Raw genomic sequence first — 19852 nt, forward strand, 5'->3', positions numbered from 1 at the left:
TGGAAGAAAAGCAATGACAAACCTAGACAGCATCTTAAAAAGCAGAGACATCACCTTGCCGACAAAGGTCCGTATAGTTAAAGCTATGGTTTTCCCAGTAGTGATGTATGGAAGTGAGAGCTGGACCATAAAGAAGGCTGATCGCCAAAGAATTGATGCTTTTGAATTATGGTGCTGGAGGAGACTCTTGAGAGTCCCATGGACTGCAAGAAGATCAAACCTATCCATTCTGAAGGAAATCAGCCCTGAGTGCTCACTGGAAGGACAGATCGTGAAGCTGAGGCTCCAATACTTTGGCCACCTCATGAGAAGAGAAGAATCCTTGGAAAAGACCCTGATGTTGGGAAAGATTGAGGGCACTAGGAGAAGGGGACGACAGAGGACAAGATGGTTGGACAGTGTTCTCGAAGCTACGAACATGAGTTTGACCAAACTGCGGGAGGCAGTGCAAGACAGGAGTGCCTGGCGTGCTATGGTCCATGGGGTCACGAAGAGTCGGACACGACTAAACGACTAAACAACAACAACAACAGAGAGATATGGAAATGCGGCTGGTCTGAAGATTAATGAAGCAAAATCTGGTTTGCAACTTAGCTAGCTTCAACGTTTCCCTTTGATAACTAAAGTATTTGGGAACATGTATCTGTAAAGAAAATAAATTTTGCTCTGTTGCTCTGGCAGAGCAAACAGAAAATGAAAACTAGGGGAATCTAAATCTCTCATGCCTTGGATGCATCACCACAGTGAAGATGTCAATTCTTGCAAGGTTTCTTCCTTTTTATTCCAAGTTTTACCAATTGTGATTGCTCCTCAGTGACAGGGTCCAATTCAGAAGTACCCTCAAGCTGTAGACCTGCTCCTTCCAGCAGTTTATAAAAATTATGCATAGCATAGAGAAAGCAGATTGAGAAAACCTTTTCTCCCTCTCTAATAACACTTGAACTTGAATTACGGTATACAGGACTCATAATTGCTTCCTTTTGTGTTGGAGACTCCCGCCCAAAAGAAGCTCAACAACTCTGGGCAATCTCCCCCTGTAATTCTCCCCCCCCCCAGTTTTTGTTCTGGTTAAAAAAAAATGTTGTTGTTGTTTAGTCGTGCCCGACTATTCGTGGCCCCATGGACCAGAGCACGCCAGGCACTCCTGTCTTCCACTGCCTCCCGCAGTTTGGTCAAACTCATGTTAGTAGCTTTGAAAACACTGTCCGACTATCTCGTCCTCTGTTATCCCCTTCTCCAACATCAAGGTCTTTTCCAGGAAGTCTTCTCTTCTCATGAGGTAGCCAAAGTATTGGAGCCTCAGCTTCAGGAATTTTCCTTCCAGTGAGCACTCAGGGCTGATTTCCTTAAGAATGGATAGCTTATGAAGTAAAGTTCCCCATTATAAAGAACTTATTCTCGCCGGAAGTTGGTGGGCTTGAATTTGTGGTATCTGGGTTTGTGGAGTGAATACAATATTGTTTTATAAGTGGAATAGTTGGGGGTTACCTTGGAGCGCATGTTTTGAATATTTTTATATATATAGCTGACAGACAAAGAATCAGAATCCCTCCCCTTCACACTCTCTCTCTCTTTTTCTTCTTTTTCTTTCTTCTTCCTTTATTTTTGTTTTTATTTAGGTTAGGGTTTTTCATGCTTTTTTTGCATTGTAAAAAGTTATTTTGTAGTTGATATTGACATTTGTATATGTTCTTTTAAGCTTTAATAAAATCTACTGGGGGGGAAATAGATGGGTGGGCTTATTTATCCCTTTGTTGTAAACTGCACTCAACAGTAATCAAGGCCGGCTCTGCCATGAGGAAAGAGTGAGGCAGCTGCCTCAGGCGGGAAATATGGAGGGACTGTCAGTGGAGAAAGCTCTCTCTGTTTGTACACTGGGCCGCACCCACTAAACTAGGCCACTGACCTCAAGGAGCAATGGAGCATGTTTACCGTAAATCAGATTCAGTGGTCTGCTGAGCTTTTATACATGAAGTGGAAGAAGGCAGAAAAGCCCCTTGATTTTCACGGGAAATTTTCATTGCTTGGATAATGTCATATTTGTTTTGCTGCTGGATAATGGGCACCTCCAGTTCTGTTACCTATCATGGTCTTTTCAAGCACAACTTGTTTGGAGTGTTTCATATTTCATATTATGATTGCTTTGGTATACAGCATTATGCAGACCCTCAGCTATGTCCATATTTTCCAGGGACAGAACCAGATTTACAGAAGCCATCCCAGTTTCTGATTTGATCTTGCAATGTCCCACTTTTCCTTGGGACACCCCTATTTTCATTGGAGAAATGTTGGAGGGTATGGAGTTATGTGACCCCTGAGCCAATGAGATAAGTACAGTGGTAGCTCGGTTGTCGAACGTAATCCATGGAACAAGGGTCAGCCATTTTCCCTGCGAGCAAAACCGGAACCCTTCATTGGAGAACTGTTGGAGGGTATGGAGTTATGCGACCCCTGAGCCAAGCAGTTAAGTACAGTGGTAGCTTGGTTGTTAAACACAATCCATTTTGGAAGACCGTTCAACTTCTGAAACGGTCGACAACTGAGGCGCAATGGTTGCAGACTTCGTGGTCTGCAAAGTCAATGGAGAAAATAAAAAAACACAGCAGAAGCCGTTTGACTTCCGAGGTGTGTTCGAAAATGGAAGCATTTACTTCTGAGTTTTTGGCTTTCGAAAACCGAAACATTCTGCTTCCGAGACGCTCGAAAACCGAGGTACCACCGTAACTGACAGCCTTTAGAAGACACCTGAAGGAAGCCCAGTACAGGGAAGTTTTTGAATGTTTAATGTTATATTATTATTATTATTATTATTATTATTATTATTATTATTTGGAAGCCACACAGAGCATGGTATAAACAGAAAATAATAATAATAATAATAATAATAATAATAATAATTAAATAAATGAATGAATAGGGCATCCCTATTTGGAGAAATGATGGAGGGTATGCATTTATATAAAATAAATTCATCCCTTTCATCTTGTTCTTGTGTTTGGCTTTGGGATGTGTGGGGCATGTTCTTGTGTGTGTGTGTGTGTGTGTGTGTGAGAGAGAGAGAGAGAGAGAGAGAGAGAGAGAGAGAGAGAGAGAGAGAGAGATTCAGCATGGGATTGGCATGCAGGTGGTGAGTCCTTCCAGGTGCTTCAATGGTCCTGGAAAAAAGACTCTCTGGAAGCAGAGTACCTGCTCCCTCCTCTCTGTTTTATCTGGATGACGTAGGCGTTGTCCCTTCCTCTTGTGCCCCACCCTCCCCGGGGAAAGGTAAATTGCAGCTGACATGCAGCCAGAGTATTCTGTCAAAGGCAGGTGGCGACCTTGAGTGAACAGCACCTCGGGCAGGTAAGTGCTCACCTGAGATGCCGCAAAAGGCACCTCAGAGAAGAGAATGGGAGAGGGGTAGAAAGGCACCACTAAGAGGTCCCTCAAGGAGGTAGAGAACAAATACCTGGAGCACTGAATGAGATTTCCTTGAAATTGATGATGGCAAAGGTGTTTCATTGAGCAGGCTTGTATTTATTTAACCATTTGTTTGGTCACCAAGGGTGACAAGGAAGTGTATGCAGGCAAGTGGGCTGGGGGCTGCTGGGAGCAGAGCACTCTGTCTCTCATATGGCAGCCCCTTGTGGGTTTTTTCCTTGTTTTTTGTTTTTCAAAAAAAAAATTTTATTGAATTATTACAGAAATAGAGAGAACAAACAAAAGGAAAAGGAAAAAGACACGCTTTACACCCCGTACCATACAGAAAGTACGGTAAATAAAGTTCTTACAAAACCAAATGAAAAACACAAATGACTGCTGGGGGCTGAGCACTGTCTCTCATATGGCAGCCCCTTGTGTTTTTATACTGACTGTGGGAAAGACCTAGTTTAAGGTTGCCATCTTTCAAACAGTGAAAATCAGGACACAAAAGTTGTTGAAGTGTTTTTTGGGGGGGAGGGCAAAGTTGTTGAGTTTTTGAGGGGGAAATTGTTTGTTGGTTGTTGTTGTTTTTTTGCAAAATAGCAAAAAAATATGATGTTTTTGAGCCTTTTAAAAGCAAAATCTCCAAAAATGACACTGCCAACATGGCTTGTGATACATCCGGATTTTAAATTTCTGCCTGGAAAGGGTCAGCAAAATTTAGATTGGGACAGAGCAGGAGTGGGGTGAGGGGGAATTGTGTAAAATTTTTTTGGTTGATAAAACATGGTTTGAAATCGGAAAGTATCAAGGAGCTGGCTGAAATCTCTGGAGACACCGATTCCAAGGAAAGGGGGTAGATTTGGTTTTGAGGGTGGGAATAAAAAGGGGGTAAAAGATCTTAAGTTTGAATAATTTTGGGTAAAAGGGTAGAGAACATCGGGTAATAAAGGTAAGGAGAGGTATGAAGGGTAAATGGTTAAAAAGAAGTTACAATTTGGAAGAAAGAATGTAATCTTAGAGTTGGAAACTGCAATAATTAGTGAATTATAAAGAACTCAAGAAGGGGGAATGAGGAAGTCCGAAATGTCTAGATTTGAAATTGAAAAAATATGATTATGTCTTTTTATTATTTATATGGGTCTTTTCTTTCCATTTTTTCTTCACTCTTTTATATAAAATGATTAAGAATTATCTATAAATAAGATAGCCAAGATGTATTTTTATGATGTTCAGTTAAGATTTTGGAAATGTTATGAGTTAACTATAAAAGAATGGTAAGAAGGATAAGTGAAGAACATTGAAGAAATAAGATGTGATGATATTGTTCCATATTTTTGTACTTTATCTTAAAATTTTTGTCTTTTCTTTTTTCTTTTTTCTTTATGTAAAATCCAAAAAAAATTAAAAAAATATATAAAAAAATTTCTGCCTGGACACTGCTTCCAACTGCAGTATGCTGGGTATGTCCAGGAAATTCTGGATGTATGGCAACCCTGTTCTGGTTGCTAACCACATTTTTACTTGGGTTTGGTACAGATGGGATGAAATGTTTCATCTGTCCTGCTCCCCTCCAAGTAAAAAGCCATCCTAGTAATTTATTTATGTGTTCATTATGTGGCCTAGTAACTTTTGGGGGGCTGTTAACTAATGCATGGTGCATAAGAAGCAAATGCAAAGGTAACTGCCTCAAGGAGCTCACGGTGTAAAAGTATGCACAAGGGAAAGCTGCAAATAGATAGAAGCTGGGGACCAAGCTAGCCTTTTCCACTCCCTGAAGTGCTACTGTTGTGTCTTCCTTCTCCCTCTCATGTGCAAAACACAACAGTGCAAACTGCTGGACCCAGATGGTGTGGTGATGCCACACGATGGAAGCAGTAAGAAGGGTCCAGTAGTTTGTAGGATTTGGGCATAAAAAAATCAATAGCAACTGGCGATGCTGATACCTTTTAAGAGCCTGGTCAGCTAAACAGAAGTGTAGTGTGGGGGAAGGCATGGCCCTGGCAGCACAATTTTGAGGAGGCGCAAACCAGGCATCCCCATTCAGGGATCCCAGTCTCGCCCTGCCTGCTGCTGGGGGTCTCTGGGCTCCTAATTCCAGGGTGGTCTCACTGTCACATCCCTGACCCCCTCGCTGAATGGCTGCCTGGACAACAGTGCTCACTCGCTCCTCGCTTGGCCAGTGAGCTGGCACAGGCATGGACATAGGGAGGTGGGCAAGGGGTGACCCCAGAATGCCCTGGTCTGGCACTTCTCTCCATGGGCATCAGGGGAATTTGCCCATCAAGGGCTGCATCGACCGGCTGGGCTCCCCCCTGCACAGGCAGGCAGGCAGTGCAGCCCAGTCCCACTTGGTGCTGCTGGTGAGGGCTGGGCTGGCACAACAGGCTCCGTTTACCCTCCATAGCCCCGGGCACCAGCAATCACTGCTACACCACTGCAGCTAAAGTCCACTTTTCAAAACACTTGCTCCTGTATCTTCATTGTAAAAAAACCTCTCCCTTTCCTTTGCTGAATGGTTTACCAGTCTGTTTTATTTTAAAGCAACATCACTGAACCTTTCTTCCTGTAACCCTTTTCAAATGACCACCCTAGCTTTGAACTCCTAGTATTCAGTTTCTTTCTGGTGGTAATCCCTTCCTCATCTCATTAAACTGTTTTTTGCAATTTATACAAGCTGTAAGGTGCCGTAGTTAGTGATCTCTTGAAAGGCAGTGCTAAAAATCGAAGCCCCAAGTGCTCCTTTATTTCTAAGCGGCACACGGGTGTATAACCTTTCAGATAATCGTGTCAAGCCTGTTTATTGAGCCAGGGATGCATAGAGGCGAGTTCTGAAAGAACTTGGGTTCCTAATATTAGAGGAGCGGAACCAAGATGTCAGCTATTAATAGGCTCAACATTTTAGAGGGTGTCATTGCTTTCTTATGCCTTTCACGAGGGGCTCATCCACAAGGGAGTTTAGTGTGGTTGGTATTTTGGGTGCCATGCATATGACATTTCCCCCATCCAACTGGCAGTCAATGGATTTTCAACAGGGAAAATCCAAAAATGGGAAGTAAACCCAACACAAAAATCACATTGGGGTGTGTGTGTCTGATGCCGTTTCTGTGGACCCCCCCCCCCACAAACAGACAGACAGACAGACAAACACACACACCCTTTCTATCTTCCTTCTGCTGGCCAACAGAAAAAGATGCAGGTTCCTGAAATTTTAAAAATAAATTTTAAAACAGCTCACTTGTGCAGAAGAGATCTTCCACAATGCAGCTGTATTAAATAATAATAATAAAGTTTACCCTTGCAAGCACACAAAACAGGGAAAGAAAGGGGAGAAAGTGATTGATTCCACATTGTTGCCTAACTCAGAGTGTGTGAGGCTTGTGCTAGGGAGGGTTTCCATACCTCCAGAATTTCCTGCACATACCAGGGATTCAGCTGTTGGGAACAGCGTCCTGGCAGAAATCCCTGAAATGTCTGGGGAAATCTGGACATATGGCAACCCCTATCAGAAGTGGCTCAACAACTCAACAACTTTTGTTTCTGGATTTTCACTTTCTGAAATATGTGCAGAGATTTCATTGTGGGGCTCCCTGTTCCTACTCTGTTGTTGTTGTTGTTGTTGTTTAGTCGTTTAGTCATGTCCGACTCTTCGTGACCCCATGGACCATAGCACGCCAGGCACTCCTGTCTTGCACTGCCTCCCGCAGTTTGGTCAGACTCATGTTCGTAGCTTCGAGGACACTGTTGAACAATCTCGTCCTCTGTCGTCCCCTTCTCCTAGTGCCCTCAATCTTTCCCAACATCAGGGTCTTTTCCAGGGAGTCTTCTCTTCTCATGAGGTGGCCAAAGTATTGGAGCCTCAGCTTCACGATCTGTCCTTCCAGTGAGCACTTAGGGCTGATTTCCTTCAGAATGGATAGGTTTGATCTTCTTGCCGTCCATGGGACTCTCAAGAGTCTCCTCCAGCACCATAATTCAAAACCTGGCTAAAATCAGATTTTTCACCATTCTGCTTCAGTGCAGAAAACACTTGCTCCTGTATCTTCTGGACGTATAGCAACTGCTATTGGAACTGGCACAACAACTCAACAACTTTTGTGTCCATATTTTAACTTTCTGAAATACGTGCAGAGATTTCATTGCGGGGCTCCCTGCTCCTACTGTTACCCAGCTAAAATCAGATTTTTCACCATTTTGCTTCAGTGCAAGGTGGAACCACCCGAAACAAGCACAATAGGTATGCCTGGACCATATTCAGCTGAAAGCTGCAGCTGCAGCAACAGAAATGAAATACAATGAGGCCTGATGGGGCATGTGGCGGTTGGCTTAGATTTATTGTCCAGCTGTTGCTTCTTCTGCAATAAAGGCAAGCCAGCTCAACCTGTACTGGAGCCAAGATTGATGTCTGGAAAGGGGCGAGGGGAGGGCAGCAAAAAAAAATCTCAGCAAAATGCTCGCAAGTAATTAAGACCTTTAAGGAAATAGTTTATCAAAAACTATATTTAACAACAGGGTTAACAAGTTTCTAAAGCAAGAGGAGAGTCTCCAGTTTATTGAGCTGCCAAGAAACCTTTTAAACAAATAACATAAAGGACAGAACTAGGGAAGGGGAACATATGAATCACTGTGAATCTGAGAGCAGTACAGGCACACCCATTGGTCCATGGCAGCCCACAAGAGTGACAGCAGCATAGCTCCTTTATTAAGATGGATTGAAAGTAATGAGCAAGCTTCCAAGTTCATCAGAATTCTTCTTCAGGGTGGACGTTAACCAAAAAGAAAGCGGAAAGGGTGTGTGTGTGATTGAACTGTTACTAGGCCAGCAGCAGATTTAGGGGTTCGGCCACCCTGGGCATGGAGCCTTGAGAAGCAGGGGACACCAAACTGGCATCACACACGGCACCGCGGAAATTTGAGACCCCCAGATCTACCACTGACTAGGCAATAGTCCTAAGAGGGAACAAAGGATGCTTTCTTCACACTTGATTTGGTTAGGCTGTGCACTTTGCAAAATGGCCTCAGAGGTTGCAGTAGAATAATAGTCCCAGAGAACTGTAGAGCTGGAAGGGATCATGACTGCTTTTCCTTTGAAATAATAAAAGCCTACAGTTCCTGAGATCCAGCTTAATGGGAAAGAAGAATGGGGGCAAGATGATAAGTCTGAGGTACCTCCCAGCCCTATCGTTGACCAGTCCAGCAATGCAAATTGAACCAGAAGTCAGATCCCAGAGAATCAAGGGCTCCTGTTGCCCATATAAACCTCCTGGCTGATTATTCTGGGCAGCCCAAAGTGAAGCATATGGTAGCCAGTTTGCCCTCACATGGCCTGAATATGAAGGGCCAGGGGGTTTACTGAATGCATCTTGGAGCAAGACCCCTTCTCCACATCTTCTCTTCTCTCTCTCCTCTGCCCAAGTGGGTGCCAGGCTAGATGACCAATGCCATGGGTCAGATCGCAGGCCACGCCAAACAAGTATAGTGCGAAAGGGGCAAATGAAAGGGGGGAAGCATTGGGCAAGAAGAGAGTGATGAACCATGCCTACATGCCCTTTCCCAAAAAAGCTACCATCGCCCAGCTGCCTTTTTATGTTGGCTTCTCCCAGAGCCCAACCAGAGGAAAAGCAGGTCAAGGAAAGGGGTGCTTGGGGAAATGATGCTGACCAGGAAAACCAAGCAGGTGTCAAGTGAGAGGATAGCATTGCAGGGGGTTGGACTAGAATAGATGATGCTTGTGGTCCCTTCCAACTCCATGATTCTATGAGTCTATTATTTTAAACAGAGCTGCAGTGGTTTGGAGAAGCCAAAAAGAAGAAGCAGCCAAGTGTTATCCCCCCCCCCTCGCCTATTTGTTGTTACCTTGGCTCTTCTTCAAGGTGCCTGTCCACTTGAGTTCCCATGGACTCTGAGGCAAAGTGGCATGGCCTCCCCTCTCCTGCGGCCATCAATCCCTGTGTCCCCTGGTTGGTCTTCTACATTCCTGGCACTGCGCTGTGATTGGTGCTCGCGTTAGTTAGACTCCTGTCCTCCAATGGAGATGGAGAGGAGACCAGCCCATTGATTTCAAAGGGAATGTTCCAACGGGTACCAGACCTTCTGTAGCTTTACGCCAACAAGGCAGGGGAAGGGCGCATGTTCTGAGCAAGCGTAACTCCGTGGCCATGCTCTGCTCCAACACCACCATGTCTCCATCTCCACTCCTTTGAGCCACCAACATAGGGGCTCCACCAGCACAACGATGGTAGAACCACTGTGCTAATACATTTTCAGGCTCTACCGGCGCAAGGGGAATTAAGAATGGTCCTCTTCCCACTCAGAAGGTGTGTGTCAAGATAATGATTGTACAAGAAGAGATATTGGGTTGTGTCCCTCCATCTGCAGATGGCTCTTTCATCCAGCAGGGGCATTAATAATAATAATAATAATAATAATAATAATAATAATAATAATAATAATATATTATTTAAACCCCACGCATATTAAAAACACGATAAAACATCAAACATTAAAAACTTCCCTAAACAGGGCTGTCTTCAGATATCTTCTAAAAGTCAGATAGTTGTTTATTTCCTTGACATCTGATCGGATTCCACAAGGCAGGCACCACTGCCAAGAAGGACCTCTGCCTGGTTCTCTGTAGCTTCACTTCTCGCAGGGAGGGAACCGCAAGAAGGCCCTTGGAGCTGGACCTCAGTGCCTTAGATGAACGATGGGGGTGGAGATGCTCCTTCAGGTATACTGGGCCGAGGCCGTTTAAAGGTCAGCACCAACACTTTGAATTGTGCTTGGAGGGGGGCATTCCATGTTTGTGCAGAGGGACAGAATCAGATAGGGACGCGGGTGGCGCTGTGGGTTAAACTATAGAGCCCAGGGCTTGCCGATCAGAAGGTCGGCAGTTCGAGTCCCCGTGACGGGGTGAGCTCCCGTTGCTCGGTCCCAGCTCCTGCCAACCTAGCAGTTCGAAAGCACTCAAAGTGCAAGTAGATAAATAGGTACTGCTACAGCGGGAAGGTAAATGGCGTTTCCGTGTGCTGCTCTGGTTCTCCAGAAGCGGCTTTGTCATGCTTGCCACATGACCTGGAAGCTGTACGCCGGCTCCCTCGGCCAATAATGTGAGGTGAGTGCCGCAACCCCAGAGTCAGTCACGACTGGACCTAATGGTCAGGGGTCCCTTTACATTTACCTTTTACAGAACCAGACAGGCACTGGTTCCAGTTTGCTTAAAGTCCCCTCTGAGCTTCCTTTCCTCCTGCCCTGCCATGCGTAGAACTATTACGTGGCTCCTTTAAGTGACATTGGCAGTGATCCACTGTACACAATTTCTGCGTAACCATGACTGATTTGTGGCTTTCATTCATTCTTAAATTCTTCATCACCAAATTGCAAACCTTTACCCTACAGGTGTCTTTCTCTTCCTTGGGTAAATACCTATGACGATGTTATCTTGGGCTGGTCACTTTCCTCCCAGGTCATTCATTTTCCTCAAGGAAATCCATACCATTCCTCACTGCTTGAGCAGATTGGTGTACAAAAATCCCAACAACCGCTGCTATTGTGATTGCAGCTTGCCATAGGCAGGCAAAGTGCTTTTTAATGGAGGCTGAGTAAGTGACGGGAAAAAGAAGAAAAGGATCTGTCCCCACCTGACCTTCTTCTGGAATCTTGGTTTCCTGTAACTGCAGGGCAGGAGAGGTCAGAGATTCTGCAGCTGCTTCAGCTTCCTTAGTTATCTTTGACGTTCCAGGATCCTGCCTCAGAACTCCAGGATCCTGTGGTTGCTGAGTCAATCATCATACTATGAACATTGCACTTAATGTTTAGCGAAAAGCTGATGGCAGCAGTGCAACAGACCTTTTATATTTATCATATACTGCTCAGATAAAGCTACTGGACATGATAAAAGAACAAAGAGAACAAATATTAATATTGGTGCACGCACACACACTTTTCACATTCCAGAGTCACCTAGGCCCAGGTTAAATTTGAGATTTGTACTGGTTGAGCCCTTCAGTAAATTTTGTCATTTAAATTAATTTACTTACATTTGCAAATACTCTATATTTTAAGTAGCCACTGAAGGGTAAAAGGGCATATTCTTTTGTTATCAGAGCTTTGTAGTTAAGAGTTCCCCTCTGCTTTTTTAAAATATCCCCAGAGACTCCCCAAAATACATTATGGAAACCTGTATTCCCCTACATCAGGCATAGACAACCTTGGCTCTCCAGATGTTTTGGAACTACAACTCCCATGATCCCTGACCACTGGCCCTGTTAGCTAGGGATCATGGGAGTTGTACTTCCAAAACATCTGGAGAGCCAAGGTTGCCTATGCCTGCATGGGCGTGGGCAGGGGGGGCAGGAGGGGGCAATTGCCCCCCCTAGAAGCAAAAGGCTGAGGGGCGCAGCGTGGCAGCCCCAGGCTCCCGCTCCCGACGCGAAGCTCCAGAGGGGCGCGGGGAGCGTAAGCGGAGGAGCGCTAAGCGGGAGCGGGAAACGTAAGCGGAGGAGGCAGCCACAGGCTCGCGTTCCCCGTGCGCCTCTGGAGCTTTGCGCCGGGAGCGGGAGCCTGGGGCTGCCTCCTCGGAAGAGCTGGGCGGCGCAGGCAATGTAGCCCCGCCCACATTCCCACTGTGGCCCCTCTCCTCCCGCCCCTTGCCCCCCCTAATTTTGATCCTGGGTACGCCCCTGTATGCCTGCCCTACATACACTACGACTTTTAACAGTTGTTGGCATCCGTCTGTCTTGAGAGACAATGGAGTGCTCCTCTGGGGGTGAAGTCAAACCACTGCATTAGCATCACCGAAGTGACCTCCCTGGGGCGCAAGCCTGGGCACGGTATATGGAGGTCCTGAGCTGCCCAGACAACAAGACCCTCCTCTCGGCCTTGCTGATGTGAAAGCAGAGCAAGACCTTTGGCACCAGCTTGGCGGCAGGAGTTGCTGGAAGGAGACATACAAGGCACCATCCAACCACGTTAGGGATTCCACTTGGGATTTGTGTAGGGTTTACTCCTTAGCCTTTTCTTCTCCTGAAGAGATCCCACAATGCAGTGGAGGTTTAGGATCAGAGTTTTCCTTCTCCTAGGTGGGCTGCCTGTATTCACATGCAAGGAAAGTACCTAAGTCACTGAGGGTTTGAGACCCATCAACAGCCCTCACCTGGTTTAGCCAGCAATCAAAGACTTTTCCCGGGTGTGTGGCTGCTGTCACATGCTGATAGCTTCTAGGAACCCACCCTGAATGCAGGGTGGGGACCAAAGGTGGACAAACTATCCCAGAAGGAGCATGACGTGGTACTACCCCTCCCCTAACAACCCATACATCCCACTTATACACATCTGTATAACACATTCTTATTATTCCTTCCAGCAGCACCTTAAAGACCAACTAAGTTTTTAATTTTGGTACGAGCTTTCGTGTGCATGCACACTTCTTCAGATACACTGAAATAGAAGTCATGCAAATGGTCTTGCATGAAAAAGCAAGGGGTGAGAGGGCTGAATTTCAGAAATATTTCAGAAAGAATTTCAGAAATAGACTGGAAAGAGAAGTTGCTGAATTGCAACTTATCACCAAGCTTAAAACCATGGAGAGACCTGGTTTGAACAGAGACATTGGATTCTTATCTCATTATACATGATAAAGCGATCTTCAGCCATCTCACCCCTTGCTTTTTCATGCAAGACCATTTGCAGTCATTTACAGTCGTCAACAGCTATCAGTCAGTCAATCACCCATTTCCAGCACCCTTCTGAGTGATACCCCTCCCCACCCTTTCTTTACATATAAGCGTCTGGGGACTTCTATTTCAGTGTATCTGAAGAAGTGTGCATGCACACGAAAGCTCGTACCAAAATAAAAAAACTTGGTGGTCTTTAAGGTGCTGCTGGAAGGAATTTTTTTATTTTGTTTCGACTACGTCAGACCAACATGGCTACCTACCTGTAACTATTCTTATTACTATTAAGTTAGTATAAACCTTTGGAACTGATCTTTGGTTTTCCGGAAAACTCTTAAATGAAATGAAGCGCCACCAGTCTCCCACAAAGGTATCTTTGTTCTTTGTTCTTTGTTATTGCCAGCCTTCATTTGTAAGTTTTCCATAAGGGCAATATGCCATACTGTCTTGTACAAACTGTGGTTTCTAGCATAACCAACAACAACACACCGAAAACAGAGATCCTTATCCCTGTAAGTTTCAACAAGATTAGGGTTGTGTTCAACCAAGTTCTACATCAGTGATGGGCAACCTTTTGAACTTGGTGTGTCAAAATTCACCAAAAAACTGAGCATAACTCGGGTGGTGTGTCACTTCGAGAAAAAAACCATAATTTCGCGATATTTATTGTTTAAATAACAAAAATGTATAATTGTAATATATAACTGTATTTAATAAACCAAAAACTAATTATTTAACCTAACCAAACCAAAAAACCCTTATTTATCACAAAGTGCCCAGAGTTGTTGAGATTTTTTTGGGGAGCTGCTGGCCAAAGTTTTGGAGGTTTTTTTGGGGGGGGGTGCAAAAGTTGCTTTGCTTTTTTGGGGGGGATGCCCCAAAGCTGCTGTGCTTTTTTTGGGGGGGGGGAAGAGAACAGAAATATATGACGAATAATACCTTCACTGGAACTAACACGCAGCACCGACATAGTCTGCCAAAACGCCAAAAAAACCAACACAGAACGGGTTAAAAATGAATGCTGTTACACCCAACCATAGTCTGCCAAAGCACCAGGAAAGAAACAGCACAGAAAGGGTTAAAAAACCAATCTCTGGCTAGCAGCAGCAACAACAACAACAACAACAACAACAACAACAACAACAACAACAGAATCCGGGTTTTAACAGCGGAGACAAGCTCTAGCGGAGGCAAGCTGTAGGAGGAGCGGGAGAACAAATGGGGGGAAACCAACAACAGCAGCGTGAATGGGCCGATGGGGCATGTGCCAGCAGTGAGGGCTCTGCGTGTCACATCTGACACGCGTGTCATAGGTTCGCCATCACTGTTCTACATAGAGTATACCCACTGAAATGAATGGGCCTGAGTTAGTCACATCCATTAATTTAAATGAGTCTACTCTGAGTATTACCACGGTTGGATCCAACCCATCATCTGAGAGAGACACAAAAATGAATATAGCTGTCATAAGATTCTGAGATAGAATTTAGCAAAAATTAAAATATTCCACCAAACGTGTATAAAGTCTGCCATTTTAGCATCACATGTACAACAAGTAAGCGATTCCTGTTTCAGATGAAGGACTTAGCACTCTAAACATTTTGAGATTTAGACTACCTGTATTGCTAAATTTGCCTCCTGCACTTGCTGAATTTTTGTTTATGCTGCTGCTCTTTCAGTGAATTCCTAATTTTATGGCCTAATTTGGAAATACAGGGAAAAATTCCATGTAGCACAGTGGCAATTGTTCCATCAGTGCAAGCCTTTCAACTTGCCAGACACCCTGGCACACCCCCAGCTGGTCACTTTACCCAGAGTTTGTGTTTCCTTTTAGAAGTGAAGCACAGTGGAGACTTTGTGGTCTTTATATGGTTAATTTACACAAACATATATACAACCTGAGCCTATGCTGGAGAGGGCTGGAGCATAATTACCCCAATAATTATTGTTTCTCCCGTAGCCACAGCTGTGGATCCCAGCAGAAATCAAACATCATGCCCTGCCTCTGTGCCTTTCAAGCCTGCAGCTTTTCCTCTAGTTCACACCACAGCCCCCAAAACTTTGACTTTGTCTTTCTAGCTTGGGGAGGCTGGGGGAGGGGGCCCACCCATTTGCTGTCTCAGACAGAGCCCCTTCCCTTTATTTTCCTTTAATGGTTCATCACCCAGGTAATTACCTCATCAGGAAGCTGGTGTTTTAATACTTACTGCATCCAGGAATTCATGAGTCTGGCACCCGCAAACTCATATAACACTTTATTTGGAATACAATGGATCTGTAAAAAGATGGGTTGAGTACATAATGCCACCACAGAGAGTGCATCTTTTCCTTCCAGAAACAGATTGCAAGGGCAAGAAGGCAGGTATTATGGGCAGGTCTTGAGCGTGTCGACAGTTGGCACACTGATTCTCCATGCACCCAGACTTATACCAAAGGTTTGCCTCACACACACACAGAGAGAGAAAGAGAGAGAAAGAGAGAGAGAGAGAGAGAGAGAGAGAGAGAGAACAGAATTCACCTCCCTTTCACTCGGCTTTTCTTTTGCAGGTTGTCTTTGGAAACAGGACACAGCTGACCAGAATCCCTCCCCCACCCGCATACAGTCTGCAAGTGCCCTCCTCCTGCCCACCAGAAGTATGGAAGGTGCAAGGAAGATGCTCACAAGCCAGCTACAGAATTTGCCCACCGTGGTCCTCTTCATCTCCTGCTCTGTTTTCCTTTTCCTACTTGTTGCGAAGAACGAATGGGAGTCCCTCGGTACGCTTTCCTTGCCGTCCAACATCAAGCTCAAGGGCAGCCCAAATTCCGCAGGCAATCGTAAAAGTGCCATGGTATTTGAATGGGAATCTGCACTGGAGAAGACAAAGGAGACCAAGCCCTCTGGTCTGTTTTCCCCACCACCACCAGTGGCCACGCGGCATCCCTTGGAGGTTGTCTATTCCACTGATTATAGGTTCCTTCTCAACGAGCCAAACAAATGCCAGGAGAGGAGCCCTTTCTTAATCCTGCTAGTGATAACTGAGCCCCAGCATTTTCCCACAAGGCAGGCCATCCGGCAGACATGGGGCAATGAGAGCTCGGTGCCTGGGGTTTCCATTTTTCGTCTCTTTCTGACGGGTGTCCACCCAAAATTTGGATACCCGCTCCAAGCCCTTTTGGAAGAGGAGAGTTCCATCCACAGAGACATTATTCAGCAGGACTTCCTGGATACCTACAACAACCTTACCCTGAAGACTCTGATGGGCATGGAGTGGGTAAGCAAGTTCTGCCCCAATGCCACCTACGCGGTGAAGGCAGACAGTGACATCTTTCTCAATGTGAACTACATGGTATCCCAGCTGCTGCAGCCTCACCTGCCACCCAAGAAGAACTACATGACAGGGTACATCTACTGGAAAACAAAGCCACTGCGTGACAAGGCCTACAAGTGGTATGTGCCACGGGAGGTGTACTCCAATGAGACCTACCCGCCCTACTGCGCAGGCCCAGGGTATGTGTTCTCTGGGGATCTGGCCAAGAAGATCTACCAGGTGGCAAAGACCATCAAGGTCATTAACATGGAAGATGCCTTCATGGGAATCTGCCTGTATGAGCTGGGCATCAGCGTGACAAACAGCCCCTGGGGTCTCTTCAATGTATACAAAGTCAAGTATGAGAAGTGCAAGTTCTCCAAGGTGGTGGTGGTGCATCATTATGGGCCAGAGGAGCTGCTGCAGATTTGGCCTGACTTTCAGGACCAGAACCAGACTTGCAAGAGTTAAAAGGGAGGGAGGTGAACAGACACACATCCTCTTGTGGAGAAGTTGGCATAGAGGACTGGCAACATGCGGGCATGTTCCTGTACAATGGACAAATCCATGCCAACAAATTGCGGTGAGGAAGGGGAGGATGGCTCAGAGAAGAAGGAAGATTCTGTGCTTGTCAAAATGTGTATTTATGCCCTCAGAAGCGAGCTTGCCCCACATAACATACTCATCGTGCAGTGTGGTCCGTTGCCATTCACACTGCTTTCCTCCCCATAGAATCTCTGCAGCTGCCCATAGCAACTTGTTTGGCCTCTGAACTGACCACTCTGCTACTAATGTGCCAAACTGACAACTTCAGAGTTTTGAGATCATCAAAACCACCACCTCACCTACTGGGAGAGAGCAACCCTCCGGCCATGCAGGTGTGGCTCCAGGCGTAGGGTTGCCATACATCCAGGAATTCCCGGTAATATCCTCTTTGGGGGTGTCCTACATGCCCATCCAGGGGGAATTATACATTTTAAAGCAATTGTTCGGGATTTTGGTTTTTTTAAAATATATATACATTTCCCCCCAAACATATTTATTAAAATTTTCAGCTTAAAACTACAGATCATTGCATCATATCATAATACAATAAAAAATTCATCAAAAACAATTTTTTAAAAAAGAAAGGAAAAAAGGAAAAACTAGGGAAAAAATTGAAAAACACAAAAACCAATCTCACTTTAATAACTTTGTCATAACTTCGACTTCCCCGTTCCTCCCTTCCCGAGTCTATTTATACCCCACCTTGGCAATTTTCACAATTAAACAAAACCATAGCTATCAATTTAAATCTTAGGATAATAACTTAAATAAAAATCTTTAATCCAATTTAAAGAAAAAATATTCCCTCTAAATACTCCCCTTGGCCTATTATTTTTCTCTAAAAATATTCTATCTTACCAAATCTAATACCTCATTTCTAACCTATTACAATTTCTAAAAAAAAAACTCCTTCCCCTGGATGACAGTACCCTGGATTTCCCGATCAGCTCCTTCATACATTCCAGTTTCAGACCATTTAATCCGTCCCTTAATTACATTGCCTTATAGCATTCAACCCACTCCGTCTCCTGACCACTCCAGCCCACCCCCCTCTCTCCACCCATCCTTCTGCTGTTCCCATTCCTTATCCCATCCCCACTCCAATTCTTCCTTTTTCTTGTCCCCCCATATATTTTGTCCTTCGCCTGGTTCTTGCCTCCCCTCTCTCACTAGGGAGGTTCGAATCCAGGACACATCTTTGTCTTTTGCCACCACTTGATTGTCTTTACCAAGAACCTGCTCTCCCTCTCCCACTGGAAGAGCAGGGTCCTGGGTTTTCTCTTGCATTGGAGCTCCCTGTTTGTAGTATATGTCCTGTGCAGCCTCTCTCACAGATTGCTCTTCATTCAAAATCTGTTGCTCTTCTTGGTCTTCCTCCTTTAATACTTTAATGTTCTTATCTTCTACAACCTCAGCCCTGTGGCTCAAAATTGTCTTTGGGGAGAAGTTGATGTTGGGTTTCAATCCATAACTTTGTAAGTCTTTTATACTCTTGCAATTCTACCACCACTTCTTGAACTTGTTCCCATATACTTTGTATCCAATTCTTATTCAATTCATGATTTATTGTTTTGACTGTCTGTATCCTTTGTCTTCTCATGTTACAATGTGGCATGTAGGCTGCTGTGCCAGAGAATATACTGTACAATATTTTTTACATTCCTCTTCCTAACTACCTACTGAACTGGTTCCTTTGTCCAATTTATAAAAAATCCAGTTCTCCTTTCCGCTTCAAAGTCTCTTAAAACTCCAATCCTATTCAGTCCATTGATTAAAGCTTCTTTAAGGATTCAAGAGTCCACCATAATCAAAAACTTCCCTAGCCTCTGACATCACAATGGTGGCTAGTCAAGGCTTCCAGTTTCCTGCCCCCAGGTTACCGGAGGGCTCGTTAATACACACTTCCAATTTTTGCAGATATCAACAAAAATTAAAATCACCTTCCCTTGGCTCCGCCACCTCAGGGAAGGGGTCCAGCTTGATTTTTAAAGAAATTCAGAGTCCCGTTCCAGCTTAATGGCTGCAGGCTCGGTAACTGCGTGTTCGTATCTCGGTGGTGGTGGGGGAACTACCTCCGTTTTCTTTTAAATTCCCCTCCCAAGTCTAAATTCTTCTTTTAACCCAATCAAAAGGTTTGTTCACAAGTCCAAATTAATTCTTTAGAGGCATCTGTCGCACAATTGTGGCCGGCATGGAGCTTTGCACCTCAGAGGAAGCGAATCAACCCAAGGCTCCGTCCCACTCCGTCTGCTCTTGTCGCCCCTAACAAGGGGGCTTACCGGGCAGCGAGCTGGACTCTATGGAGCTCTGCTGGGTGTCCACGTTCCCGGAAAGCACGATCCGGGGGTTCTCCGGGGGGCCGCATCGCCCAAGCACCCCCGAGTCGCTGGGGACCTTGGAGGCCAAGGTTTCCCCCGCCGATCAACAATGGCTCCAGACCGGAAGTCCATATATATATATATATATATATATATATATATATATATATATATATATATACACATACACACACACACAATTTTTTGTGTGTGCAAGCAGTTCTGTATGTTTACCTCTTGAAATATAGCAACCCCCCCCCAAAAAAAAACCTCAACAATTTTTGTGCCTGCAAAACCTTACACTAGGGCAATGCAGAGTTCACCTGTTTAAACATATTGAAATGCAGCCTGGTCATCTTTAGAGTAATTTAAAACAGATCAGTAGAAGTATCCTTCACAGTAGGAAGCCATACTCCACATAGGATATGCCTCTTTGGATTGTTGCCAGTTGTGCAAAAGACTTATTTGCCGTCTTCTGTTGCTTTTTCATATATATATAAATATATATATGCACAAACACATACAGTGTCTGTTTTCAAAAAGGTTCTCCCAACACACAACACAGCTTTATTTATACATGAATTACCATAAATACGTTAACACAACCATTCCCTGTTCTCTT

General features: G+C 44.8%; 1 protein-coding gene across 1 annotated transcript; it reads left to right on the forward strand.

Moving 5' to 3' along the window:
* The first annotated feature begins 3101 nt into the window (after nt 1–3101).
* LOC118097944 (beta-1,3-galactosyltransferase 2-like) lies at nt 3102–17293 on the forward strand. The gene is made up of 2 exons (XM_060268919.1): nt 3102–3342; nt 15624–17293. Exon 2 carries the CDS (start codon nt 15713–15715, stop codon nt 16835–16837), a length of 1125 nt encoding a protein of 374 aa, XP_060124902.1. The 5' UTR covers nt 3102–3342; nt 15624–15712; the 3' UTR covers nt 16838–17293.
* The last annotated feature ends 2559 nt before the right edge of the window (nt 17294–19852 follow it).

Source organism: Zootoca vivipara, chromosome 16, assembly GCF_963506605.1.
Source record: "Zootoca vivipara chromosome 16, rZooViv1.1, whole genome shotgun sequence".
Lineage (NCBI taxonomy): Eukaryota > Metazoa > Chordata > Lepidosauria > Squamata > Lacertidae > Zootoca > Zootoca vivipara.

Excerpts from the sequence above, each read along its gene's own strand:
- LOC118097944 (XM_060268919.1), top strand. The coding sequence starts at position 15,713 with ATGGAAGGTGCAAGGAAGATGCTCACAAGCCAGCTACAGAATTTGCCC.